General features: G+C 39.9%; 1 protein-coding gene across 2 annotated transcripts in view; it reads left to right on the top strand.

The window, feature by feature from the left end:
• DYM (dymeclin) overlaps nucleotides 1–26,533 on the top strand; it is a 382,138-nt gene that overhangs the window by 305,284 nt on the left and 50,321 nt on the right. For both annotated transcript variants that reach the window (XM_024132334.2, XM_028480232.2), the window contains one exon: nucleotides 10,920–11,033. In XM_024132334.2, coding sequence (XP_023988102.1) covers nucleotides 10,920–11,033 — 114 coding nt within the window. The remainder of the gene's footprint in view (nucleotides 1–10,919; nucleotides 11,034–26,533) is intronic.

The raw sequence follows: 26,533 nt of genomic DNA, 5'->3' as shown, positions 1-26,533 counted from the left end.
AGGTTCGAGCCCTGGTCTGGGAAGACCCCACATGCCATGGGGCAGCTGGGCCCGTGAGCCACAACTACTGAGCCTGCACGTCTGGAGCCTGTGCTCCGCAACAAGAGAGGCCGCGACAGTGAGAGGCCCGCGCACCGCGATGAAGAGTGGCCCCTGGTCGCCGCAACTAGAGAAAGGCCACGCACAGAAATGAAGCCCAACACAGCCAAAAATAAATAAATAAATAAATGTATATTAAAAAATAAAAATAAATAAAATAAAAAGCTGAGGTAGAGAGAGGCTGGGTAAAATTGGGGGTGGGGAAGAGAGGGTGAGAGCGACCTCTAAAGTGAAAACTCCCAGTCTTCTTTCAGGATAACAGCAATACATAAATGGACGCATGGACTCTGATCACATTTAAGATACTTAAGAACATCTCTATCCATTCTCATTAAGCCAAGTAGGTTAATTCTTGCTCATCCCAGTAGAGTCCTGGGTACTTGTTCAGTATTTAATTGAAATCAGCTTTGAACTATAACCAGGCCCCCATTCCAGACTCTTAACACGTAGTCTATAAACTGCTGAATACTCTGGTATCCACACAATTACATGAGTTTAACTACAACTATGTATACTGTTGCAGATCTGTTCATTGATTTGCTCCATATCACTGCTGTGTAATGATTGCAGGTAAACAGAAATAAAAATTAAAACTCCCAGGCTTCCCTGGTGGCGCAGGCCCTCGCACAGAGACGAAGACCCAACACAGCCATAAATAAATAAATAAAAATTTTTTTTAAAAAATTAAAACTCTGCTGTCAACATGAAAGGATGCTCAACATCACTAATCATTAGAGAAATGCAAATCAAAACTACAGTGAGGTATCACCTCACACGGATCAGAATGGCCATCATCAAAAAATCTACAAACAGTAAATGCTGGCGAGGGTGTGGAGAAAAGGGAACCCTTCTGCACTGTTGGTGGGAATGTAAATGATACAGCCGCTATGGAGAACAGCATGGAGGTTCCTTAAAAAACTACAAATAGAACTACCATATGACCCAGCAATCCCACTACTGTGCATATACCCTGAGAAAACCATAATTCCAAAACAGTCGTGTACCACAGTGTTCATTGCAGCTCTATTTACAATAGCAAGGTCATGGAAGCAACCTAAGTGTCCATCGACAGATGAATGGATAAAGAAGATGTGGCACATATATACAATGGAATATTACTCGCAATAAAAAGAAACGAAATTGAGTTATTTGTAGTGAGGTGGATGGACCTAGAGTCTGTCATACGAGTAAAGTAAGTCAGAAAGAGAAAATACCGTATGTTAACACATATATATGGAATCTTAAAAAAAAAATGGTTCAGAAGAATCTAGGGGCAGGAGAGGAATAAAGACTCAGTTGTAGAGAATGGACTTGAGGACATTGGAGGGGGAAGGGTAAGCTGGGACGAAGTGAGAGAGAGAGGAGAGAGAGAGTGGCATGGACATATGTACACTACCAAATGTAAAACAGATAGCTAGTGGGAAGCAGCCACATGGCACAGGGAGATCAGCTAGGTGCTTTGTGACCACCTAGAGGGGTGGGATAGGGAGAGTGGGAGGGAGACACAAGAGGGAGGGGCTATGGGGATATATGAATACATATAGCTGATTCACTGTTATATAGCAGAAACTAACACAACCATGTAAAGCCATTATACTCCAATAAAGATTTTAAAAACAAAACAAAACCAAAAAAAACCCCTCTTTGCTGTCAGTTTAATTAGCGTTTTCATGAGCTTTCCTTAAGTCGCCTCCACTATATACCTAATGGTTGCAGCTATAGCAAATTATTTTGCCACACACACTCTTGTCATTTTCCTAAACTACTATCAGTATTATTTAGATTTCATTTAGAGAACTGGGGCAGCTGGGTACTATTGTCATCTTTGCAGTTAGGATAAAGCAGAAACATCATTTCAAACGAGCATGTTTATATCTTAGAGTTAGACTTGACATTTATTTTCTTTAATTAAATTCTCACCATTATGAACCAGTACTCCCATGTAGATTTGTTGATATTTAGGATGTGTGAGAGCATCCTCAAGCTGCTTCTCAAATATTTCTTCTCTGGCCCCATGTCCTTCTTGTTTAATGGGAAAAGCGCCTCCTTTTAAAATTGATAAGTAGTGGTAACAAGATTATGAAACAAATGATTGCCCAAGGGACATCCATCAGAGCTTATTTCTACCTTTTTCTGTTGGCTAGATGCTTTTTGGCAACGAGGTTGTCAACTAATATCCTGCAAGCCACGCAGTGCGGCCAAAATAAATTTAAAAATAAAAAATAAAATAAAAAGCCATTTCTAGCCAGCCTGTTCATGGATTTGTCCAAATTCATTTCTAGTTTCTTGCTTGTACTATTTTGGGGAGTAGAATACTGAGATTAAGATTCACTGTGCATGTGAGGAAAGGTTCAACAAAACCCTTTTCTCTTTTACATGGGAAATTGGCCTTGGGTTAAGCTGCTTTTAGCTCTGTTCCTTGGAAATCTGATGAAGGTGGAATGTCAGCTGTGTTACTAGGTAACACTGCTGTAATAAAATGAGAATATGATAGAATGACATTTGAATGGTAAGTTGAGTCTGGACTGAAAGGACTATAGCTTTGGGCTTCCCTGAGTGAAAAAATTCATAACCAGGCATGTCCTTTTCAGGGACCTAGAAGCTGAGACTATCACAAGGGGTATTGGTTACTGTTTGGGACATGGCTTCTAAGCTAGGGTGGCTATTGGATCTGTCCATGGTAGTCTCATTCTCTCACATTGGAGCTATCATTTGAGGGTCCAAAAACCAGCCCCGAGACTGCTGTGAGTATTTCCAGGGAAAACAAAAGCCTGGGGCTGTGCTGTTGGCATGCTCTTTTTCCTGGCCTTTTGTCCTTTTAAATTAATCTTATGCCCAGGGTGGCCCATTACACTCTTTTTTTTTTTTTAATTTTTAAAACTTTTTATTATGAAAAATTTCAAGTGTATACAAAGTAAACAGAACCGCTATTATATTCTTGAGCCTCTCGATGTCTAATTGGGTCTAAGAATACCACCCAGGAAAGAGCACTGAAGTGCTAAGACAATACCTTCTTATAATACTTATAAATGTATCTCTTTCACATTCCAGGGTGGAGGATATCCTGGTTTTTCCAAGGTTTATCCAGATCTTTGAATTATAGAACTATCCAATACATCCTTTTTTAGCTTTCATATTTCTAACCTGCGTCATCCTAATCGTTTTAGTCTGCCCTTATGGCAAACCCCTACCCCTTGTCTCATAACTTTTGCCTTTCTCTGGACCTCTCTGATATCAGTTTCTTTCTTCATTCCTTCCTGTCTTTTTTCTCCTTTTACCCTTTCCTTCCTTCCTTCCTCCCTCCCTCCATTCCTCCTCCTCCCCCTTCTCTCTCACTCACTCATTCTACCTTTCTTTCTCTGGATAGTCACCTGAACTGTGCACAATATATGTCAGATAATCTATATCTGCAGTGTATTGGAAATGTTTTCTCTTTAATTACCAATACCTCTTTTCATAATAGTGCATTTTTTTCTTTTTGTTCCTGATAAAAGACTAACCAAAGTTTCTTTTTTCCTGTGGTCATAACTGTAATAGATGATAAATGATCATGTTGTAATACATTGTTCGGATTATTTAGTTTTAAATGTTTAAACCACATCAAAAACCATTTGCTCCTTTTCTGTTCATCTCATCATTAGCGTTGCTAGCTTTTATTGCATGCTTGCTAAGCGTTTATGTGCATGATCTCTCTTAATCTTCATTAAAAAACAAACTTTGGGTATATTTCATTTTAATTTTCAGTTACAGTTAAAGAAACCAACTTAGAAAGATTTAACTTGCTTGTGATCACATATTCAGAAAGTGATAGAGCCAGAACTCAAACCGAGGCAGTTTGATAATAAAACCCTTGTTTGTAGTCATCATGCCTGACTACTATCCCCATTCACTAAACGTTCCTACAGTTTCTCATTGGTTTGCCTATTCACTGCCCGGAAATTTACTTTCTCCGTCAAGTTCACTTCTAATAATGTCAAATCAGTCTTTACTCCACCATTGGTGAAAGTGATGTTCTCTTCTTAGTAACCAGGCTGTTGACATCCTTAAAAATAACCCTGAAGGACCATATTATTTTTTGAAAGGACACACAAGAACCATGCAAAGGATTTAAACTACATCCATTTGAAACTTAGTCTCCTTTGGAAGAGGTGAAAATTAGAGTAAAGATGAGGAAATAGAAAGGACCTCACTTGTTTTTCTCACAGTATATCACCACATGGAAATAAAAGCAAGGTGTTAAACTGGATTTACATCCAGTGCTCACTTTCCTGTCCTTGTCAGTAATTGGCCACTTACTGACACTCCAACTGTATTCATGAAAAATGCTATCTCTGGGTAAACATTTGACTGTGTGCTGTTGTGTAGTTCTTAACACTAGATAAATATATGTCTAAACATTTTTGAGTCCCTACTAAGTGCTGGGAATGAGGCTAAGTACCTTTACATAATATTACTCATTTATTCTTCTTAAACCAGTAAACTAGTTATTGTTATCCCACTTTACAGGTAAGGAAACCAGCAGGCTGAGAGAAGCCTTCCCAGGTGATTTTAACCAGATCCCAACCTAAGAATCATTCCTCTTAGGGAACTCCCTGGCCATCCAGTGGTTAGGACTTGGCACTTTCACTGTCGGGGCCTGGGTTCGATCCCTGGTCAGGGAACTAAGATCCCACAAGCCATGCAGCAAGACCAAAAAAAAAAAAAAAAATCCTCTTAAATAGTGATCACATGTTTGCATAGGGCTTTATCATTGAGGGCTATTTGCATACGCCCTGTCTCATTTGACCCTTAAATTATCCTTGTGAAGGAGGCAGAGCAAGTCTTCAGAGGTGAAATGGTTGGCGCAAGGTCACTTAGCTGGTAAATCACTCAGCCTTGAATCCAGATCTTCTCATTATAAACTCCATATTTTCAGCATTCATTTGGATAAACCTAAATAAGATTCCAAATGAGCAGATTTTCCAGCAACTTTTTGTTGAATACTATCATCTAAAATAGTGTTGGACACACTGGAGATTCATTCAAAATCATTTTAAACTCTTTTTTACATATTTTGAAAAGAATACCGTGAGAAAGATATAAATAACATCTCTACTTTTGCCTCTTTCAGCACTTTACCTTCTCCTTCCCTCCCCTAAATGCTCCTGAAATCTTGGCTTAAGCAAACCTTTGCTATTTCTTCTTTCAGGGAGTTAACCTTGAAAAGTGTTGGTAGAGGAGACTATGAATCTACTGTTATTTTTAGCTGACAGGGAGTTGAGAGTTGATGTTTTTCATTAAGACATTAAGCAATGTTGAATGTCTGAGACAGGAGTGACTAACCTTGGAGTACTTTTAACTTCTGCCGAAGGAGTTAGACATGTGCTTTTCAGGTAGCCAAATTACTGTTAGCCACTTGTACATAACCCTCCATTCTAACTCATAAGGTGATATGATCTGGCTGAATTAAGCAACAGGACAAAATAGAAATACCACACCAAACAAGAGAGGGCGTGAAAGAAATTTCATGGCTGAATATAAGTATAGGACAGAGACAGTGAACAACAATAGTTTTGTGATATGGTAAAGGCAAGAACTATTTTTATCTCTTGACATTGTAAAATTTACACTAGGTTTTCTGTATTTCCAGACCTGACTGTTCTTATTGAGCTCCAAACTAGCTCATTCAGTTGCCTATACAACAGTCCCACAAATGTTGAACAAGGTTAAATGAGAATTCATTATTTTCTTCAAAAAAAAAATCAAACACAAAATGAATCTGCTTTTTCTTCTGCAGTCTTCCTTAGCTCTGTAAATGACATCAATATCTACCTAGTTGCTTATGCCAAAATGCCAAAAAAGAAGAAAGAGGAATAATGAGTGCTATTTGGAATAGGGTTGGGATATTGCAAATTTAAAGAGTGCAGTCAGAAAAGACCTCTCTGAGAAGGTACATTTGAGCTCAAACTTGAAAGAGGTAGAAAATGAGTTGTGCAGATACCTGGGATCAGATGGGGTAAAGATGGGAGCATGTCTTTGTCTCCCTCTGGAGCAAAAGGTAGACACTCCTACTGACCATTATTAGAGATTTGGGTTCTCTAAACTCAGAGTTCTGTTGCTATAATATAACCCACGGCATTTGCAGGGGTTATCTGTTCATCTTCAAATCACCTTGTGCAGCCCCACTTACATCAATGGACATATCATCCAGACAGAAAGTCAGTAAGGAAACACTGGCCTTAAGTGGCACATTAGATCAAATAAACTTAATAGATATATACAGAATATTTCATCCAAAAGCAGCAGAATACACATTCTTTTCAAGTGCACGTTGAACATTCTCCAGCGTAGACCACATGCTGGGCCACAAAACAACTGTCATTGTCAAATTTAAGAAAATTGAAACCATATCAAGCATCTTTTCCAACCACAGCGCTGTGAGACTTGAAATCAACTACAAGAAGAAAAAAAAATGCATGGAGGCTAAACAATATGCTACTGAACAACCAAAGGGTCACTGAAGAAATCAAAGAGGAAATTTTTTTTAATCCTGGAGACAAATGAAAATGGAAACACAATGATCCAAAATCTATGGAACAGCAAATGCAGTCCTAAGAGGGAAGTTTATAGCAATACAAGCCTACTTCAGAAAACAAGAAAAATCTCAAATAAACACCTCACCTTACACCTAAAGGAATTAGAGAATGAAGAACAAACAAAACCCAAAGTTAGTAGAAGGAAAGAAATCATAAAGATCAGAGCAGAAATAAATGAGATAGAGACTGAAAAAAATAGAAAAGATCAGTGAAACTGAGAGTTGATTCATTGAAAAGATAAACAAAATTGATAAACCTTTAGCCAGACTCACCAAGAAAAAAAGAGAGAGGGCCCAAATCAATAAAATCAGAAACAAAAAAGGAGAAGTTACAACTGATACCACAAAAATACAAAGGATCATAAGAGATTACTACAAACAACTGTATGCCAATAAAATGGACAACCTAGAAGAAATGGACAAATTCCTAGAAATGCACGGTGTCCCAAAACTGAACCAGGAAGAAATAGAAAATATGAACAGACCAATTACAAGTAATGAAATTGAATCAGTCATTTTAAAGCTCTCAACAAACAAAAATCCAGGACCAGATGGCTTCACAGGTGAATTCTACCAAACATTTAGAGAAGAATTAACACCTGTCTTTCACAAACTATTCCCAAAAATTGTAGAAGAAGGAACACTTCTGAACTCATTCTGTGAGGCAACATCACCCTGATACCAAAACCGAAGACATCACAAAAAAAGAAAATTACGGCCAGTATCACTGATGACCATGGATGCAAAAATCCTCCATAAAATATTAGCAAACTGAATTCAACAATACATTAAAAGGATCATATACCATGATCAAGTGGGATTATCCCAGGGATGCAAGGATAGTTCAATATCTGCAGTATGGAGATTCCTCAAAAAAACAAAAAATAGAACTACCATATGACCCAGCAATTCCACTCCTGCATATATGTCTGAAAAAAACAAAAACACTAATTCAAAAAGATACATGCACCCCAGTGTACACAGCAGCATTATTTATAACTGCCAAGATATGGAAGCAACCTATGCAACCTAAGCAAACTATGAAAACTTCCTCAATCTGGTACTGTTTAATTTTTCTGAAAATAATAAAATTAATATAAATTCCTTGGGAAAAGTTGTACATAAATTCATCAAGTAAAAAGAGAAGAGTTGTTAGTTGACCCTCAGTAATGTATTAAACTAATGGTGATCATGTAGGTTTTAACCTGCAGGCTTTCCTAAAATTTACTTTCAGTAGATTTCACTTGATAGTCCTGACTGGTTTGGGTGAGATGACCTGTGCCACCAAACTCAGTTCTTACAAATTTTTCGCCTATATCAGGCATAAAATCAGGAATATAAACATATAACTACAAAGAAATGTTATTGATCGGATACATCGGTGGGGTACTAATATTCATGGGTTTCATCCTTAACAGACTACTTTTGTATGTATTATGATTGTTTCCTATGCAGTAGATGGGGCAACTTTTTCATTTTATAAACAAAGATACTGGGATACACCTAATGATAATCATAGTTACTGACATTTTGTGAGCACTTACCATGTGCCAATCATTCTTTGTGCTCTGCAAGTATTAATTCTAAGAACAACCCCATGAGGCAGGCATTCTATTTTTCCTTATTTATAGATCAGGAAACTCAGGCATGGAGATGTTAAATAACTTGCCTAAGTTTATAAGGAGAGCTGGGATTTAAACGCAAGGAATCTGACACCTTATAAGTGCTCCAAACCACTGCACAATTCTACATCTGGAAGAAGTTGAGCATCTTACAAGTCACATGGTTAGTAAGTATCACAGGCAGGACCCAAACTAGGCCTCTGACTTTGAGCAGTTTGTAGTGTACACTACCATGATGTCTTAAATCCATTTAATTATACGTTTGATCAGTGTCTTGTCCCCCAATTACATTGCATCTTTCTCTTTTTTTTCCCTTTTATTGAATTTCAGTTGCTGTATACATTGCATCTTTCTTGCAGACACAAAGTATCATCTATTTCCTTTGTAAATTCTCTGATTATTCCTTCCACTGAATAGGTTGTCAAGGGTATCATCGGTGTCTTAAGTAAAACACAAAAACTTCAGGTACAACCAAAATTCAAAAAATATTTTCACGGAATTTACCTATTTTACACTGAGTGTAAGTGTAAAATAAGTAATAATTTTATTATTTAGCTGAGTCTTTCATCGTTAGATGCCTGGCTCTGCTTTTATACACGTATAAAATGTCCATTTAAAAATAAAAAGAGGGACTTCCCTGGTGGTGCAGTGGTTAAGAATCCGCCTGCCAATGCAGGGTACATGGGTTCTTAGCTGAGTCTTTCATCGTTAGATGCCTGGCTCTGCTTTTATACACGTATAAAATGTCCATTTAAAAATAAAAAGAGGGACTTCCCTGGTGGTGCAGTGGTTAAGAATCCGCCTGCCAATGCAGGGTACACGGGTTCGATCCCTAGTCCAGGAAGATCCCACATGCCACGGAGCAGCTAAGCCTGTGCACCACAACCACCGAGCCTGCGGTCTAGAGCCCGCGAGCCACAACTACTGAGCCCACGTGCCACAACTATGAAGCCCGCGTGCCTAGAGCCCGTGTTCCACAACAAGACAAGCCACTGCAATGAGAAGCCCGCGCACCACAACGAAGAGTAGCTCCCGCTCGCCGCAACTAGAGAAAGCCCGCGCGCAGCAACGAAGACCCAATGCAGCCAAAAATAAATAAATAAATAAAAAGAGACTTAATTACAATTTATGAAAATCAATTATAGTACCTGCTGTGTCTAAACTCTTGTGAACAAAATTTTATCCCAGAGAGCTTAAAATCTGACTTGGAAAAAACAAGACCCATAGGCACGTGTTGAAAACCAACCTGTCATGGACAAAATAAGCAACTTGCAAAGGAGCTAGTGCCAGCAAACTGCCTGAGATAAAGAAATGATTTATTTGGAATCAACAGCAGTGTAGCCAGGCATTGGCTGCCTTTGTTTTCGCTCATTGCCACAGTCTTTCAAGGCACAAGCTTGTTAGGGTTCTGGCTCCAGCTGGGTCTCTACTTTCCAGAATAAATCCATTTCAGTGGCATTTATGTCATATCATGCACCTTCCACTAGAATGGTTAGGAGAAAAGTTATTGTGCATTTGAACAATTAATATTTAGGAGAGTAATCTTGAAAGAAAATCTAGAAAAATATTTGGAAATAACTCTTAGTTAACTTAAAATAATTTACCTATAGGGGCTTCCCTGGTGGCGCAGTGGTTGCGCGTCCGCCTGCCGATGCAGGGGAACCGGGTTCGCGCCCCGGTCTGGGAGGATCCCACGTGCCGCGGAGCGGCTGGGCCCGTGAGCCATGGCCGCTGAGCCTGCGCGTCCGGAGCCTGTGCTCCGCAACGGGAGAGGCCACAACAGAGGGAGGCCCGCATACCACAAAAAAAATAAAATAAAATAAAATAATTTACCTATAAAATAGAAAACATGTAAATGGAAATACTCAACTTTTTAAGAAACAAATTTTTATATTTTTGCAGGCATCTCTGACTATAAACACTTGTCTACAGTGTATAGTCTCTTGAATAATAAGTGACTTATGATCTTCTTGATTTATTAACATTGTGGTTTTTAAGTGATTTCCTAAAAAATGATGACAGTCTTTTAGTTTTTAATGAGAAGTGTTAAGAGACAGTGTTATTTCCAAATGTTACTGTGTTAGCACCTTGCTACATGGTTCAGGCAGTGCACATGAAACCAAAAAATTACAGCTTGCTGTTGATTATCCCCAGTGCTCAGAGGTAAGAGTGTTGTGGATAAATTAAATTGATAAATAATCCCCCAAACATCATTTTAGCCATTAGCTTCAAATTTCTTTCTTATTAAGACTTTTTCTGGACAACTACTATTAAGCCTCAATATTAACAGATATTAAGCTTTAGCTTTCTCTTCCTACCTTCTGATGAGTGCTGCTCTCTAAATGAAATATGAATGCAAGGTGAGGCAGCACAATAAAGTGCAGAATTCAGGAGCCTGCTTAATTCACAGAATGCATAATCAACCCTGAATATTCAGGGGTTGGCTCTGATTCAGCCATCAAACCCTTTATAAAGAGGACTGATTTAGGAGAGCTAGTGAATTAAAAACCAGGTCACTCGAAGAAATGGAACGATGATCCTTTGACTACCACGTGAGAAAGGCATCTACTGAAAATACCTCTCATACATCTACTTGTTTAAAAAAATAACACTTTACATTCCAGGTGATCACCTTCTTTAGCTCGAGGTTGCTACAAGCTGGAGCTGAGCTGTCAGTGGAACGGGTCCTGGAAATCATCAAGCAAGGGGTCGTCGCACTGCCCAAGGACAGGCTGAAGGTAAGACTGGGGGAAGAAACATACTGTTGTATCACTTGATGTAAATGTTAGTGTCTGAGTGGGCTCTATTCAGAATCATACCACTTACCCAGCACTTGAGCTGGAAAAGGCTCTCTAAACTTGCGCTGCCTACTGTACTGTATACTGACACACAGAACTGTGGTGAAGGATTCTGACAGTTTTCCGAAAGAAATAGCAAAAGGACTGTCTTCACACCACTGCATATCCTATGAGTAACCACTGTATATACTATGAGTAATTCATATATATGCTATGAATAAAGGAGCACCTTATTAACCCAATGAAATAAATACAGTCTTGTAAGTATCATCAAGGGTTGATGGGAAGATGGTGGTGGTGGTGGTGGTGATGGCGATGATGATCAGTACAACAGTAGCTAATATTTACACAGTGTTTACTCAGTGCTTTTGGGAGGTTCTAAGTGTCTTACATATATTAACCCGATCAATCCTCACAACAGCCCTTTGACGGTAAGTAGTGTTATCATCCTAATTTTCAGATGAGGAATCTGGTGCACAGAGAGGTTAAGTAATTAACCCAAAGCCACATAATTAGAAAATTAGGAAACTAGGAGATTCATACTCAGGCCATCTGGCTCCAAAGGCCATGCTCATAATCACCACGCTATTTACTGTGTGCCCGGGAATAGCTATAGAAGAGGATCATTTCATGGAAGAGGTAGGGGAGATATTGTATTTTGAGGAGGTATTTCCATATGTGTGTTAGATATGTTCCTGAAGTGATCTCATCATGTAAAACTCATACTTCAAGACTAATTTTCCCATAGGAAAATATGTAAGGGGGATATTTGGGGGAAGATGCGTGAATGTACAGCATTGTCGCCTATTTTTACCTTCATACTTCTTTTAATTTTTTCCTTCATTACCTCTCATTTTTTTAGAGTGCTCGTTCCTAAATGAACAGCACACAGGGTGTCATAGTGAATGTTTGGCCTTCTTCATAGTGTTTTATCACAACTAGCTTCTGTTCCAAAGTTACTGTTTGGGGGGCTCTGTTTTTCAGCACTATCACTAGAACCGCTGCTTAATGAACATTGTAGGATATGAAAATATTTTCAGTTATAATATCAGAGTTTATAAAGCAACAGCACATTAGTCATAATCACTTGCAGAAGTTCCACTGTCCGTAAACAGCCGTGCAGTTCACACAGTGCTGAGCAAAGGAGGGGTTTCTGCTTATCAGCTAAAATGGCACCACCATGTGGCAATAGCATAAAACCTGATTACGGTTCACCAGACCCTCCAGCTTTGACTTTACTCTCTTTTCCTGACAATTCCTGAAGTATAGAGAATTCATATTATTTCCTTTCTTACCTAAAGTAAGACATCTGAGGTCTTTCGGGTTTTTTCTCACTGTTTCAAATTTATTTGAACTCTACCATGTTAACCAGTACAAAAATCCATGATGATTAGACTGGCAACTCATAGGAAGTGATGGATCGTGGTGTTTAAGCTAAGTCAAGAAAGAAGTGGAACTATCAAGAAACCATAAGGAGGGCTTCCCTGGTGGCGCAGTGGTTAAGAATCCGCCTGCCAGTGCAGGGGACACGGGTTCAAGCCCTGGTCCGGGAAGATCCCACATGCCACAGAGCAACTAAGCCCGTGCGCCACAACTACTGAGCCTGCGCTCTAGAGCCCGCGAGCCACAACTACTGAAGCCCGCGTGCCACAACTACTGAAGCCCTCGCACCTAGGGCCCGTGCTCCGCAACAAGAGAAGCCACCGCAATGAGAAGCCCGCGCACCGCAACGAAGAGTAGACCCCGCTCGCCACAACTAGAGAAAGCCCGTGTGCAGCAATGAAGACCCAATGCAGCCAAAAATTAAAAAATAAATAAAATAAAAATAAATTTTTTAAAAAAAGTTAAAAAAAAAAAAGAAACCATAAGGAAAGGATAATGCAGAGGAGTCAAGGGAAGGGGGATTTTGATGAGATCAAAGAACCAGCATAGTAGAAGAAATGGAAATTGTGATTAGAGAGCAGTATATTTAGACCAAAGATGTTCAAAAGGAGCAGATCTCCATGACAACATGATCTGGATTCGGCCATGAGTGGGGGACTGAAATGATACAGATGTGAATGAAAGTCAGTGTGACTGAGCCAGTTAATTAATTGGAAGCCAAGGATGGGCCATACACATGGGCATCATAGGCACCCAGGATGATAAGCCATGGGCGGAAAGAAAGACTGAGCCAGATGCTATACTAAATGAGAGAGAGGCCTAGGAGTCAGGTGGCAGCTATAAGGAGTAGAAGAAGCTGGTACCGGCCTCATATGAACAGAGCTTTGTACTTAAGGGTAGAAGGATAATAGCCAAGCAACAACAGTGAAAACAAAGAAGACACCAACTGCACCTCCAGACCCTGAAGGCTGGGGAGTGTGAAAGAACAAGCAGCTTTTACTTCCAAAGGCTCCAGGGGTTTGGGAGTCCTGAGGGGAGAACCAGGTTTCAGTTAAAGAGGTGGTGAGGAGAGAAGATTCAGTGCAGGGAGTGAGAGTGTAGGGATACATCCTAACCATGAAATTGGGGTTTGAAAAGGCAGTGTAGGGTATGGGAGGCAGCGAAGTAATAGGAGGCTGGATCGGGGGAGAGAAAGCACAAAGAGGAATGGGGACGAAAGTACAAAAGAAGATGGCAGTGACCAATGATGAGGACATATGACACGAGGTTTAAGCTTGCCACAAGGTTCCATCAACACTGAGCAAGTCTTTCTCAAGCATCTGCTCTGTGACAGTGTTGCTGTAAGTGCTTGGGCACATAGTGAGCAAAGATCCCTGCCCTTTCAGGGCTCATAGTCTAGCAGGAGGAAACAGACAATGAACAATCAGCATAATATAATAAATAACAAAATGATCTAGGGTCCTAGGATGTGATAAATGCTCTGGAAAATACAGAAAAGGTAGAGCAGCTTGAGGGGGTCTGGGAGTATCCACGAGGATGTGGTGGGAGAAAGTTTTACAGAGAATGGTCCGGGCAAACCTTTAGCAAAAAAAAAAAAAAAAAAAAAAAAAAAAAGAGGCGAGAGAATTAGGCATGCTTAATTCAGAGTAGAGTCCTAAGCAGTAGGAACAGCTACTAAAAAGGTCCAAAGCCAGGAGGATGCAAAGCATGTTGAAGAAATAATGAAAAGAACAAAGCAGCTAGAGCTGTGTGAACAAGGGGAGAGGAACAGGAGGTAAACAGGATGCTGGGGGTGGGGAGGTGCAGTGAAATGGGGAACCAGTGCAAGAGGAGAGACACGATGGGGTTTCAGTTTTAATAGGACCACTCTGGCTGATGTGTTGAGGGTAGACTATAGAGCAACAGTGAAAGCAGAGAGATCAGTTAGACTATTTTTTGACTTGGACCACAGTGGAAAGGTGGAAGTGCTAACAGAATTCGTACAAGAAATTGTCTGGTGGGCAGAGGAGTGCACTTAGGCCTTTTAGGAGATAGCTATAGTCTGCATTGATTACAGAAGCTCCAGGGAATGGTGGCTGAACGTAGGTTCTGATGGACTGGTTAGAGAACTGGTCTGCGAGTACTGGAAGAACTGTTTATGGAAGTGGATTTGGGCTTGGACTAGGCGGTCTCAAGGACAACTTTCAGATGTTGGTTAGCTGAGTCTTTCATCGTTAGATGCCTGGATCTGCTTTGCTAAATGTTGTGCGCTCAACAGTATACGTGAGTCAATCTACTAGTTTCTAGAGGCTGTCTGTACTAGACAATTCAGAGCAAACTTTGGAGGCCACACACCATAAGACAATTTGGAAAACTTTCAGAGAATCACTAAAACTGTGAAAGAACACAGGGCGTGATTAGGGGAATTCACAGGATCCAAGCAGAAGAGACTTGTCTTCAAGTACTGGAAGAATTGTTTACAAAAGCAGATTTGGACTTATTTTGTGTGGTCTCAGGAATAGGACCAATGGGTGGAAGGAACTTGCATTTCAGTCCCATAGAAGGGAGAACTTTCTAAGAAATGGAGCTACAGTTGACCCTTGAACAATGTAGGGGTCCAGGGTGCAGACCCTCCACACAGTCGAAAACCCAGATATAATTTATCATCAGCCCTCTGTATCCACAATTCCTCTGAACTCACAGATTCAACCAACCATGGATTGTGTAGTACTGTAGTATTTACTGTTGCAAAAAAATCTATGCATAAGTGGATCCACCCAGTTCAAATCCTTGTTGTTCAAGGGTCAACTGTATTTAGAGATGGAATAGGCAACTTCTGGGAAGTGGTGCATTCACTGTCACTGGAGGTGTTAAGAGTAATAGGACGATGGCCACTTGACAGGGAAGCAAATAGGTTCCATCTTGCATGAAGCTCTTACCTGTTGGTACTAGCTGGCCAGCACGGTAAATGGAGAAGGATTCTAAGGCTGAGTTCAGGTGCAGCAGGAAAAGTGCTGAGATCCATTAACAACGCCTGCCATTGGCAACAGAAGCAGAAAGCCAGGAACACATGTACAGTTATTTGCCATTCCAGTTGTAAGGACTCAAATATTGGTGGGGAAAACCAACTGTGTGACTTTTAAGAACGTTTCCATTCCTAAGAGTATAATTTTATCTGTGTATATACTAAAATTATCATCCTCCACAAAGCAGGAAACTGCATAAACTTTTGACAACAGTTTTTACTCTCAGAAGATGCAACAAACAATAAGGAAATATTATTAATCTGGGGATTTTTTATGACAGAGATCACCTTTCAGTTCATAATAGCAGAGGGCATAGTCAGGTTTGTATGCCAAAAGAACATAAATTGCTAAAAGTTGTATATGGTTCATAACAAGAAAAAATGTAGTTCAAGTGGGATGGAAAACAAATAAAATAAAAAATATTAACTATCCAATCACTGATTTTCTGCATAAACAAATATGAGAACTACGTTTGTACTGAAGTATCTGTTTTCAACTCTGTATCACATTCGCCTCCTTCTCCAGTCTCCTCTGCATCACAGAGAAGCATCCAGAGTACATTTCCCAGAATCCTCTTGTCTGTGTAGTTCCAAATTGCAGTCGGCCAAGGAGAGGCACACTTGCGTGCTATTTGGAAAGCAGAAGAGAAGAAGCCATTATTCTCCAGAGGCAGCTCCTGCCTGGCCTGGTGCTCTAGGTGCCCAGGGTCGTCGATGTCTCCCCAGAGATACTGAGGTTTGCAGCACCTTGCAGTGAGCTGTTGAGAACCTCCTACTCCAGTGCTGTAGACAGTCTTCTGTCGCAACTTCCCTGATCTTGCCTTTCCAACAGTTGCATAAGCCTCTATTTTCCTTACAAAATCCTTTATACTTGAGTTATAGAGAGGACCTTCTGTTTTCCCTACCAAACCTGTCAGAGAAATAAAACCCCTGATTGCGAACAGAAAGCAATTTAATATAGGAAATTTGAAAGTCATTGAAAGGACTAAGGAAGCCAACTTCAACAAAAAACAGTGCTGGCTTTCAGGAAATCTGAAGTGGCAAGAATGTCGTCACCGATGGTCTGGCCGGCCTGCAGACATCCATGTGGAGGTCTGCAGGAAGATTGCTAGAAACCACTGTCAAAACGTTTGCTGAAGCCCACAGTCTGCCCACCACTGTTACCAGAGCACCAGTGGCCTCTGTTTCTCTTCTGCCTTCTGAAATACAAGTTCCTCTCCTTGCCACAGTCTAACCCAAAGCCCTTCTGGAGAGATGCTAGGACATGTAGTTTCCAGGCTTTCAGCATGAAAGGGGAAGAAAGGTGCTTGAGTTGCCAACAGCGTGGCATACAATCAAAAGAAACTAAAGAAGCAGAACGAGAAGTTCCTTGACGAGCATGGATTTTTTTTAAAGGATACCTGCAAAATTTAGAAAGAATGATATGTACAGAGGCCAAAAGTAATGGAGTGGCATGAACTTACACAAACATTGTCAAAGACTCGAATTGGAAGTGGCCTTTGATCCTCTGAGAGGAGAAAGCAAAGAAAATAAGAAATTGTGGGCCTTCAACATAAGAACAGTGGACAAGATTACATGATTGATTGACTGATATATGCATTCTCCCATTTTCAAATGCTAGTTTATCTCCTTTAGTGAGAATAATCTCCAACTGGAAAAGAGTATATCCTCTAAATAAAATTGAAGCCTAAGGAGGCAAAAGACTTGTACTCAGAAAACTATAAAACACTGATGAAAGAAATCAAAGATGACATAAACAGATGGAGAAATATACCATGTTTTTGGATTGGAAGAATCAATATTGTGAAAATGACTACTACCCAAAGCAATGTACAGATTCAATGCAATCCCTATCAAACTACCAATGGCATTCTTCACAAAATTAGAACAAAAATTTTTACAATTTGTATGGAAACACAAAAGACCCCAAATAGCCAAAGCAATCTTGAGAAAGAAAAACAGAGCTGGAGGAATCAGGTTCCCCAACTTCAAACTATACTACAAAGCTACAGTACCCAAGACAGTGTGGTACTGGCACAAAAACAGAAATATAGATCAGTGGTACAGAATAGAAAGCCCAGAGATAAACCCATGCACGTATGGTCACCTAATTGATGACAAAGTAGGCAAGAATACAATGGAGAAAAAACAGCCTCTTCAATAAGTGGTGCTGGGAAAACTGGACAGCTACATGTAAAAGAATGAAATTAGGACTTCCCTGGTGACACAGTGGTTAAGAACCCACCTGCCAATGCAGGGGACATGGGTTCGATCCCTGGTCCAGGAAGATCCCACATGCCGCAGAGCAGCTAAGCCCATGTGCCACAACTACTGAGCCTGCGCTCTAGAGCCTGCGAGCCACAACTACTGAGCCCACACACCACAACTACTGAAGCCTACACACCTAGAGCCCGTGTTCTGCAAGAAGAAAAGCCACCACGGTGAGAAGTCCGTGCACCGCAACAAAGAGCAGCCCCCGCTCACAACTAGAGAAAGCCCGTACGCAGCAACGAAGACCCAATGCAGCCATAAATAAATAAATAAAGTTATTTATTTTTTAAAAAAGAATGAAATTACAATACTACCTAATACCATACACAAAAATAAACTCAATATGGATTAAAGACCTCAATGTAAGACCAGACACAACAAAACTCTTAGAGGAAAACATAGGAAAAACACTCTCTGACATAAACTACAGCAAGATCTTTTTTTGACCCACCTCCTAGAGTAATGAAAATAAAAACAAAAATAATTAAATGGGACCTAATTAAACTTAAAACCTTCTGCACAGCAAAGGAAACCATAAACACGGCGAAAAGACAACCCTCAGAATGGGAGATAATATTTGCAAACGAAGCAATGGGCAAAGAATTAATCTCCAAAATATACAAACAGCTCATGGAGCTCAATATCAAAAAAACAAACAACCCAATTAAAAAGTGGGCAGAAGACCTAAACAGACATTTCACCAAAGAAGACATACAGATGGCCAAGAGGCACATGAAAAGATGTTCAACATCACTAATTATTAGAGAAATGCAAATCAAAACTACAGTGAGGTATCACCTCACACCAGTCAGAATGGCCATCGTCAAAAAATCTACAAGCAATAAATGCCGGAGAGGGTGTGGAGGAAAGGGAACCCTTTTGTACTGTTGATGGGAATGTAAATTGATACAGCCACTATGGAGAACAGTATGGAAGTTCCTTTAAAAAACTAAAAATAGAACTACCGTATGATCCAGCAATCCCACTACTGTGCATATACCCTGAGAAAACCATAATTCAACAGGACTCATGTACCCCAGTGTTCATTGCAGCATTATTTACAATAGCCAGAACCTGGAAACAACCTAAATGTCCAGCGACAGATGAATGGATAAAGAAGATGTGGTACATATATACAATGGAATATTACTCAGCCATAAAAAGGAATGAAATTGGGTCATTTGTAGAGATGTGGATGCACCTAGAGTCTGTCATACAGGGTGAAGTAAGCCAGAAAGAGAAAAACATATCATATAGTGACGCATATTTGTGGAATATAGAAAAATGGTACTGATGAACCTATTTGCAGGGGGAATAGAGATGTAGACGTATAGAACGGACATGTGGACATGGGGTCGGCGGGGAAGGGGAGGGTGGGACGAATTGGGAGATTAGGTTTGACATAAATACGCTACCATGTGTAAAATAGATAGCTAGTGGGAACCTGCTGTATGGCACACGGAGCTCAGCTCAGTGCTCTGTGATGACCCAGATGGGTAAGATGGGGTGGGGGAGAGGGAGGTCCAAGAGGGAGGAGATACAGATATACATATAGCTGATTCACTTCATTGTACAGCAGAAACTAACACAACATTGTAAAGCAATTATACTCCAATAAAAAAATAAAATAAAACTTAAAAAAAAAAAAAGAATGGTATAAGCGCTGCCAGCCTTTTTCATCTTAAGGCTCTGATGCACAGTTTCTCACGATGCTGGCAGATATAACCTGTGAGTAAAATTTGAGAACTCAAGCTCAACAATAATACTGATAATGCTACAAGACACTTTTCTGAGCGCTTTATAGCACTATGAGTTGATGCTATTATCCTGATTTTCTAGACGAGGCAACTAAGGCTCAGAGAGGTTAAATTGCTGCCCAGATGCAAAGCTGGGCTTCAAACCAAGGCAGTCTTTCTCCAGAGTCCATTTTGTTTACCACTGTTCTGTACTATCCCCTTCTGTGCCAGTAGGACTGCACTAGGATCGTTAGGTTCCATCTGAGCATCACATTGGTAAACCAAGATGTGTGGACAAGCAGGTAAAGTTATAGTAAAGAGCCTGTAGGTCACTATAAGGTGAGGAGTAGGGATATATAACCTGGAAAAGAGAGAAAAATATAAAAACTGTGTTCAGCTACTTTAAGGATTATACTGTGAAAGAGGAATTGAGCTTCTCATTTTATGCCAAGGGCAATGGGTAGTAACTGAACAAAGACAGGTATTAATTCCACCTAAGGAAGTGTTTTCTGATGGGTAAAGTTGTTTAGCAGTCCATATGGGGCTTCATGAAGTAGTGAAGTGTCGTATTCACGGTAAAGTCTGGACGGTAAATGTAAAAAGAGCACCAGATGACAAAGGAACTCAAATCTATAACATAGGGGGAAAAGATTGAAAGAGTTCCTGTTAGTAAGAAGTTACACAGGATGATCCCAAAGATTTCTTGCAATTCTTATGAGTCTAGAATTCTGTCTTCTAAAATTCCATGAAGAATTTTTGTAGAGCGGTGCTCTAGTAACGTCCTTCTACTATTTAGAGGTCAAGCCCTGTTGCTCCCTGACAAGATCTGGAGTCCTTAGGCTGCAATTCTAGACCATTCACAGTCTAACTCCAGCCTGCCATTCCAGCCCTTTGCCTCCCTACTTCCCATTACCCCACCCCCACCCGGTGCTCCAGCTGAGCGGAACTGTCTCTGTGCAGTCTTCCTTCCTGCGGTTTTGGATTTACTGACACAATTTTCTTTTCCCAATATACCATTCTCCCACCTTTGCTTTTTGCTTATTCAAATTCTAAGCATTCAGTGAAGCCCTTGATCAATTTAACAACATTTAGGAAGCCTTTCCTTTTACTCCTCAACCTACCTGTGCCTCCCTCCTCTGAGTATCCATTGCATTTTATATTTACATTTTTGGGGACTCCTCTCCTCTTTTACCTTGTATGTAGTTATTTAAATGTTTTCTCTCTCCCACTTACCTGTAACTTCCTTGAGAATAGGGGTCATGTCTTAGTCATCTGCATCCCTTTGATGTCTGGTACATAGGAGTTGCTCAGTAAATGTAATAAGTAGATGAATGAAAAGCTCACTTTATATATGCTAAAGAGGAAATGGGGACTTGTTAGAATTCAAGAGTTCTGGAGTAAAATTTTCTATCTCCAGACCTGCTTTTCTAATTTTTACTTTACCATCCTCTTTGCAATTTTAATTCACTTAACTGTCTCTCCCTATATGTGTCAGGCACTGTTCTAAACTCTGGATACAGCAATAGACAAAGTAGACAAAAATCCCTGCTTCTTCATAGAGCTTGGCTTTTTGTTTTTTTGTTTTTTGTGGAGGAGATAGACAATGAGAAATAAGTAAAATATTTGCTTTTTTTTGTACACTGATATTTTTTTATTTTTTGTTTTCTTTTTTCTTCTTTTTTTTAGTTGACGTATAGTTGATGTACAATATTATATAATTTATAGGTGTACAATATAGTGATTCACAATTTTCAAAGCGTATACTCCATTTATATTTATTATAAAATATTGGCTGTATTTGCTGTGTTGTACAATATATTCTTGTAGCTTATTTTATAATATTTGCTATTTTAGGTAGCAGTAAATGAGAAAAATAGAGGAGGATAGATAACATTGGGAAGGGAGCAGTTTTAGATAGGTTGTCCAGAAGAGAAGATATTTGGATCAATGCCACCTTGATTTTTTTTTTACATTTTATTTTAAAATAATTTTAGACTTACAGAAAAGTTGCAAAAATAGTAGAGACAGTTCATGTAAACCCTTCATCCAGGATCCGCTGATGCTAACAACGCATATAACTACATATAACTATAGTACAATTATCAAAACCAGAAAATTAACATAAGTACAATACTCTTAACTAAATTACAGGCCTTATTTGAATTATACCAGTTTTTTTTTTTTTTCTCCCAGTATTCTTATTTCTGTTTCAGAATCCTTTCCGGGACCCACACTGCATTTACTTCTTGTATCTCCTCAGTCTCCTCCAACCTGAGGCTGTTCCTCAGGCTTTCCTTATCATTCATGACCTTGACACTGTGGATGAGTGCTGGTCAGTTATTTTGTAGAATGTCTCTCAACTTGGGTTTTTCTAATGTTTCCTCATGATTATATTGAAGTTATACATATTTGGCAAAAATACCACAGAAGTGGCATTGTGCCCCTCTTAGTTCATCATATCCGGAGGTACCTGCTGTCAGCCTCTCTCATTGCTGTTGGTGTTATCCTTGATCACTCAGTTAATGTGGTGGCTACCAGATTTCTCCAGTGGAAAATCACTATTTCTCCCTTTGTTATTGATTACTATCTTGGGAGTGAGACTTTGCTAATATCCTGTTTCTCCTCAAACTTTTGCCTTGATTATATCATTCATCAGTGGAGCTGCCCTACACAGTTATTACTGTGGTGTTTACCTAATGAATGATAATTTTATATTTTATTCTGTAGATTATAATTCAATATTATCATTTATTTATTTTGTTGCTCAAATTGTTCTAGCTTTGGCCAGTGGGAGCTCCTCCAGGTTGGCTCCTATATCTTCCCCAGCCCCGGAATCAACCATTTCTTCAATGAGCCCTGGTCCCTTTTTTTTTTTTTTTAAATGGTATTTGGGAAACAAGACCTGGGCACTAGACCCCCTTTTTTTTTAACTAGCTGCTTTTTTTTTTTTTTTTTAATTTATTTATTTTTGGCTGCATTGGGTCTTCGTTGCTGTGCTCAGGCTTTCCCTAGTTGCAGCGAGCGGGGGCTGCTCTTCATTGCGATGCACAGGCTTCTCAGAGCCATGGCTTCTCTTGTTGCAGAGCACAGGCTCTAGGCATGCGTGCTTCAGTAGTTGTGGCACACGGGCTCCAGTAGTTGTGGCACGCAGGCTCAGCAGTTGTGGCGCACAGGCTTAGTTGCTCCGCAGCATGCATGTGGGATCTTCCCAGACCAGGGCTCGAACCCGTGTCCCCTGCATTGGCAGGCGGATTCTTAACCACTGAGCCACCAGGGAAGCCCTAGGCCACCTTCTTCTTAGAACTTTCTGGACCCTTCCACTCGCCTGTCCTTTCCCACCTCCTTTCTCTTCTGAGGACAGTTACTGCTTCCTCACTCTGCTGTTACACCCAGGTACTCTCCTTTTGTATCTCTCCCTCCCCTATGATAAACCTTAGCTCCTCTCTTTTGGATTGTCTCTCACTAGTTTCGTCTTTAGTCCATTTTTTTCCTACTGAATTCCAGTCCCAAATTTTATTTCCTAATTCCTTTAGTGAACACTCCTGGCCCAAGAGCCACTCCATGGGCCATAGCAGATACTGAAAGTTAATATTGTAGTTCACTATAATACTTACCTTAAAGCAAAATGAATTACAGTGTACAGGCTATATGTTTGAATGTTACTGTGTTGTTCATTTATTATACTATGTTCGGAAAGAAAATGCCCTTTATATTTGAGACAGTAAAATATAAATGAGAAATATAACTCTTGGTTTTTCAGGATTATGGCTAAATAAATGCAGAAATTAATTGATCTGTGGGAGGTCCCAGGCCAGTTAACTCTAATTTAGAGCAAGATCCCATTGAAGCCAAGGTCATGGTTAAATTCTTTAGGTGGGCCGGTTAATTTTGTTCAGGAACATAGCACGAAATTGAATTCCTGACTGCAGCTTACCATCGCACTCTGTGGTTGCAAGAGGGACAGATGATGGAGGATGGATGATCCCGTTTCAAAAAAGAGAGAGAAAGAAATCCATCCCCAGTACTAGAACAGAAACCAAAATTACATTTACTCACAGATGGTGAGTTATCCTCAGTTGGTTTAAATGATAGCACATTATTACCACAGATGTTTCTAGAAAAAAACGACTGTTTATCTTTATAATCAAGCCTTATCTCAATTATTTTAATCATCTTTTTGGACTGTTTATAATAAAATGAATCACTTAAAACCTCCAGAGTTTAATTCACAGAATTCTGCTGTATCTAAAGTTGATTGAAAATTCAAGCTGTGTGTTGAATAATATTTGTACTATACCACATTACAGCACATTATAGTCTTTTGGGTGGTTCACTAATATATACTGATAAAATAATTGTCGGGTATGTAATAATAGCTTTGTGCATGAGATTGATGTAAAAGAGGTTGTTTCAAATTGGAAAGGCTTTTTAGTAAGGTCTTTATGAAAGTGTAGGATAGTGTGTGTACTTACTGATTTGTTCTTTCTTAAAATATAAATTAAACATTTAGAAATTTTAGAACGACCTTTTGGGTTGTTAAGAGAAGCACAGTGCCTCTTACTCCTGAGACATTAGCCAGCTCATGTCAACTGAAGAAGATGAGCCAAAAGTTTTTGAAGTTTCCTTTGAGTTGCAGCACTGAAGCCAAATTTGTAGAAGACTTATTCTTCCAATTTTGGGCAAGTAAACATTAAGATCTGGAAGCCCATGACATAGTAATTGACTTTCAACCAAATAAAATATTTTTCAATCGAATGTTATTTGACATAGCCTTGTAAAATATTTGTGTAGTATCCTGTGTGGGAATATGTACTCTTTGGATAAATCTGTCTATACAGTTAAACAAGTTGGCTATTCAGAGTAAATAGTATTAATATCATTCTAAACATCCTCTTCTTATGGGTATTGCGTGAAGTCTGGGAAAGGCAATACCAGGTAATTAGTTTTGGGGGGAACCCTCCTGCATAAACAGAGACATAAAGAACAGGCTCTGAAACCCTAAGATGCTTATTTCTCCTTTCGAGTTTGGAAGGAAATAACTAAAGTTAGTGTGTCCTCCAGGAGCTCAGTTAGAAGATGCAGCTCAAAGTTCTCACTGTCTGCGTCCACAGCAGGGCCTGCCCCTGGCTCCTGTTTGGCCTCCTAGTGAGCATTTGGAACGTCATGGTGATGGGTCAGAATTCATCCACATCTGTGCAGGTTCTCAGCCACCATCACACCACCTCGTACGTAATGATGTAAGGGTTCCTGAACCCCTCTTTTCTTCGGTTTAGTGAATTATCCATGTCATTTGAGGATTAAGAACTTTGCCATATCTAGTGTTTGAAACTCAGGTCATGCTTTTCAGGGGGAATGAGCCAGAAGATAACTTCTCTTTTAGTGTAAATAGGAAACTAGGGAAAATAGAAGTTACTGGCACTAACTGAACTTTTCATTTCATTCACGTAAGACACTTGACAAATCATAGGATTCGAGTGGCTAGGTGGTTTCACGCTGAGTGATTTCTAAAGCCTTTATTTTATATCCACCTTTTAGAATACTTTCATGGTTGTTGTTAGTTGCATAAAGAGAAATATAGAAAGTTGACTGAAATTTCAAGAGTTTTTTCATAGCGTCTTGATATTGACTCGCTTAAAATCTTCCCCCATCTCCTATTAGGAGTCTCTCTCTGTTCCCAGCCCAAGTGTCTTTCATTTCCCCGTCAGTTCTCTGTCTCCAGAGCAGAATACTGAGTGCCACTATGGTGTGCCCACCTCCCCTTGGACGGCCCCACCTCAGGGTCCCACAATAACCAATGCTCATGTCCACAGACACACTTTTCTGCATCCTTACGTGTGCGTTTCCACCCATGGGAATACGACTAGCCAGCCTCCTCCCCTGGGGCTGGGACCCGGCAGTAGCCCTCCAAGTGTCTTCTGATGTCGGCTCAAGTTTAAGAAACACAGCAGTAGATAATCCCCCAGACACACCAGCACTCTCCACCCTTAAGGCCTCTGCTCGGACTTCTCCTTCTGGCCTCGATTGCTTTCCCCCAGATCCCTGCACACCTCACTCCTGCACCTCCTTCAGGTCTTTACTCACATGAGCAAATGAAGCCTCTCTCTCAGTGAGGCCTGCCTGACCTCCTTGTTTAAATTTCAGCACTTCCAATCCCCCTAATCCTACTCTAGGTTTTCCTTTTCCACAGCATTTATCACCTAGCATGCTATGTAATTATTATTATGCTTTCAGATAATATAAGCTCCAGGAAGGCAGGGCTCTGCATATTTTGTGCACTGATGTATCTTAGGTCATATCTGGAACATAGTGGGTTAATATTCGCTGAACGGAAGAGAGAGAGGCAGAGAGGAGGGGAGCTGTTGACCACTGAGTGATGGTCCCAGATGCTGCTTCAAGTAAACATTGTTTTTTGGAGAACAGCTCTCCACAGACTCTTGCAAGGTCAACTTTCTTGCCAAAATATTATTAGAGAAGCTAAGTTAAGAGTGGAGGCCCTGGTCACTTTGCTGAAATAGTTACATTTTTTAAGCTTATAATAATTGTTCCACGCTCATGCATTCTTATAGCTGCAAAACCCTGTTCTGAAGACCTCCACTTTAGTACTCCTCAGCAGTAAGTTAATTACTATGTAAATTGGCCTCACTGAATTTTTAATAGTTTCTCAGGGGTTCTCTTCTTGGCTCTCACCTGCCACGATTTCATTACAGTTCAAGCAGAGTAAAATATTCTGATTTATGTTATTAGAATAAAGTTTCTCAGGTGATGTTACTTTATTCTATTTCTGAGTCTTTCTTGGAGGGTGAAGAACATGCTGGAATTATCAGGCTCATATGAAGCCTTTTTTTTCCCCCTGTTTTAAAACTCATTTTGGACTTTTTTCCCCTGGCTGTTTTCTCTCTCTCTCTTTGAAATATTGTTATCTTAATTACTTTTTACTTTTAGGTGGCAACTAGGAAGCACTAAAGCATGAAAGGGACAGCTCTGTGCTGGGCTTCTCTCCTTAAAAGGGGAGACGAGCACACTCCTGCCATTTCCTTCAAACCCCA

This window comes from Physeter macrocephalus, chromosome 19 (assembly GCF_002837175.3).
Source record: "Physeter macrocephalus isolate SW-GA chromosome 19, ASM283717v5, whole genome shotgun sequence".
In the NCBI taxonomy this organism is placed as follows: domain Eukaryota; kingdom Metazoa; phylum Chordata; class Mammalia; order Artiodactyla; family Physeteridae; genus Physeter; species Physeter macrocephalus.
This window is presented reverse-complemented; position numbering and strand designations above follow the sequence as displayed.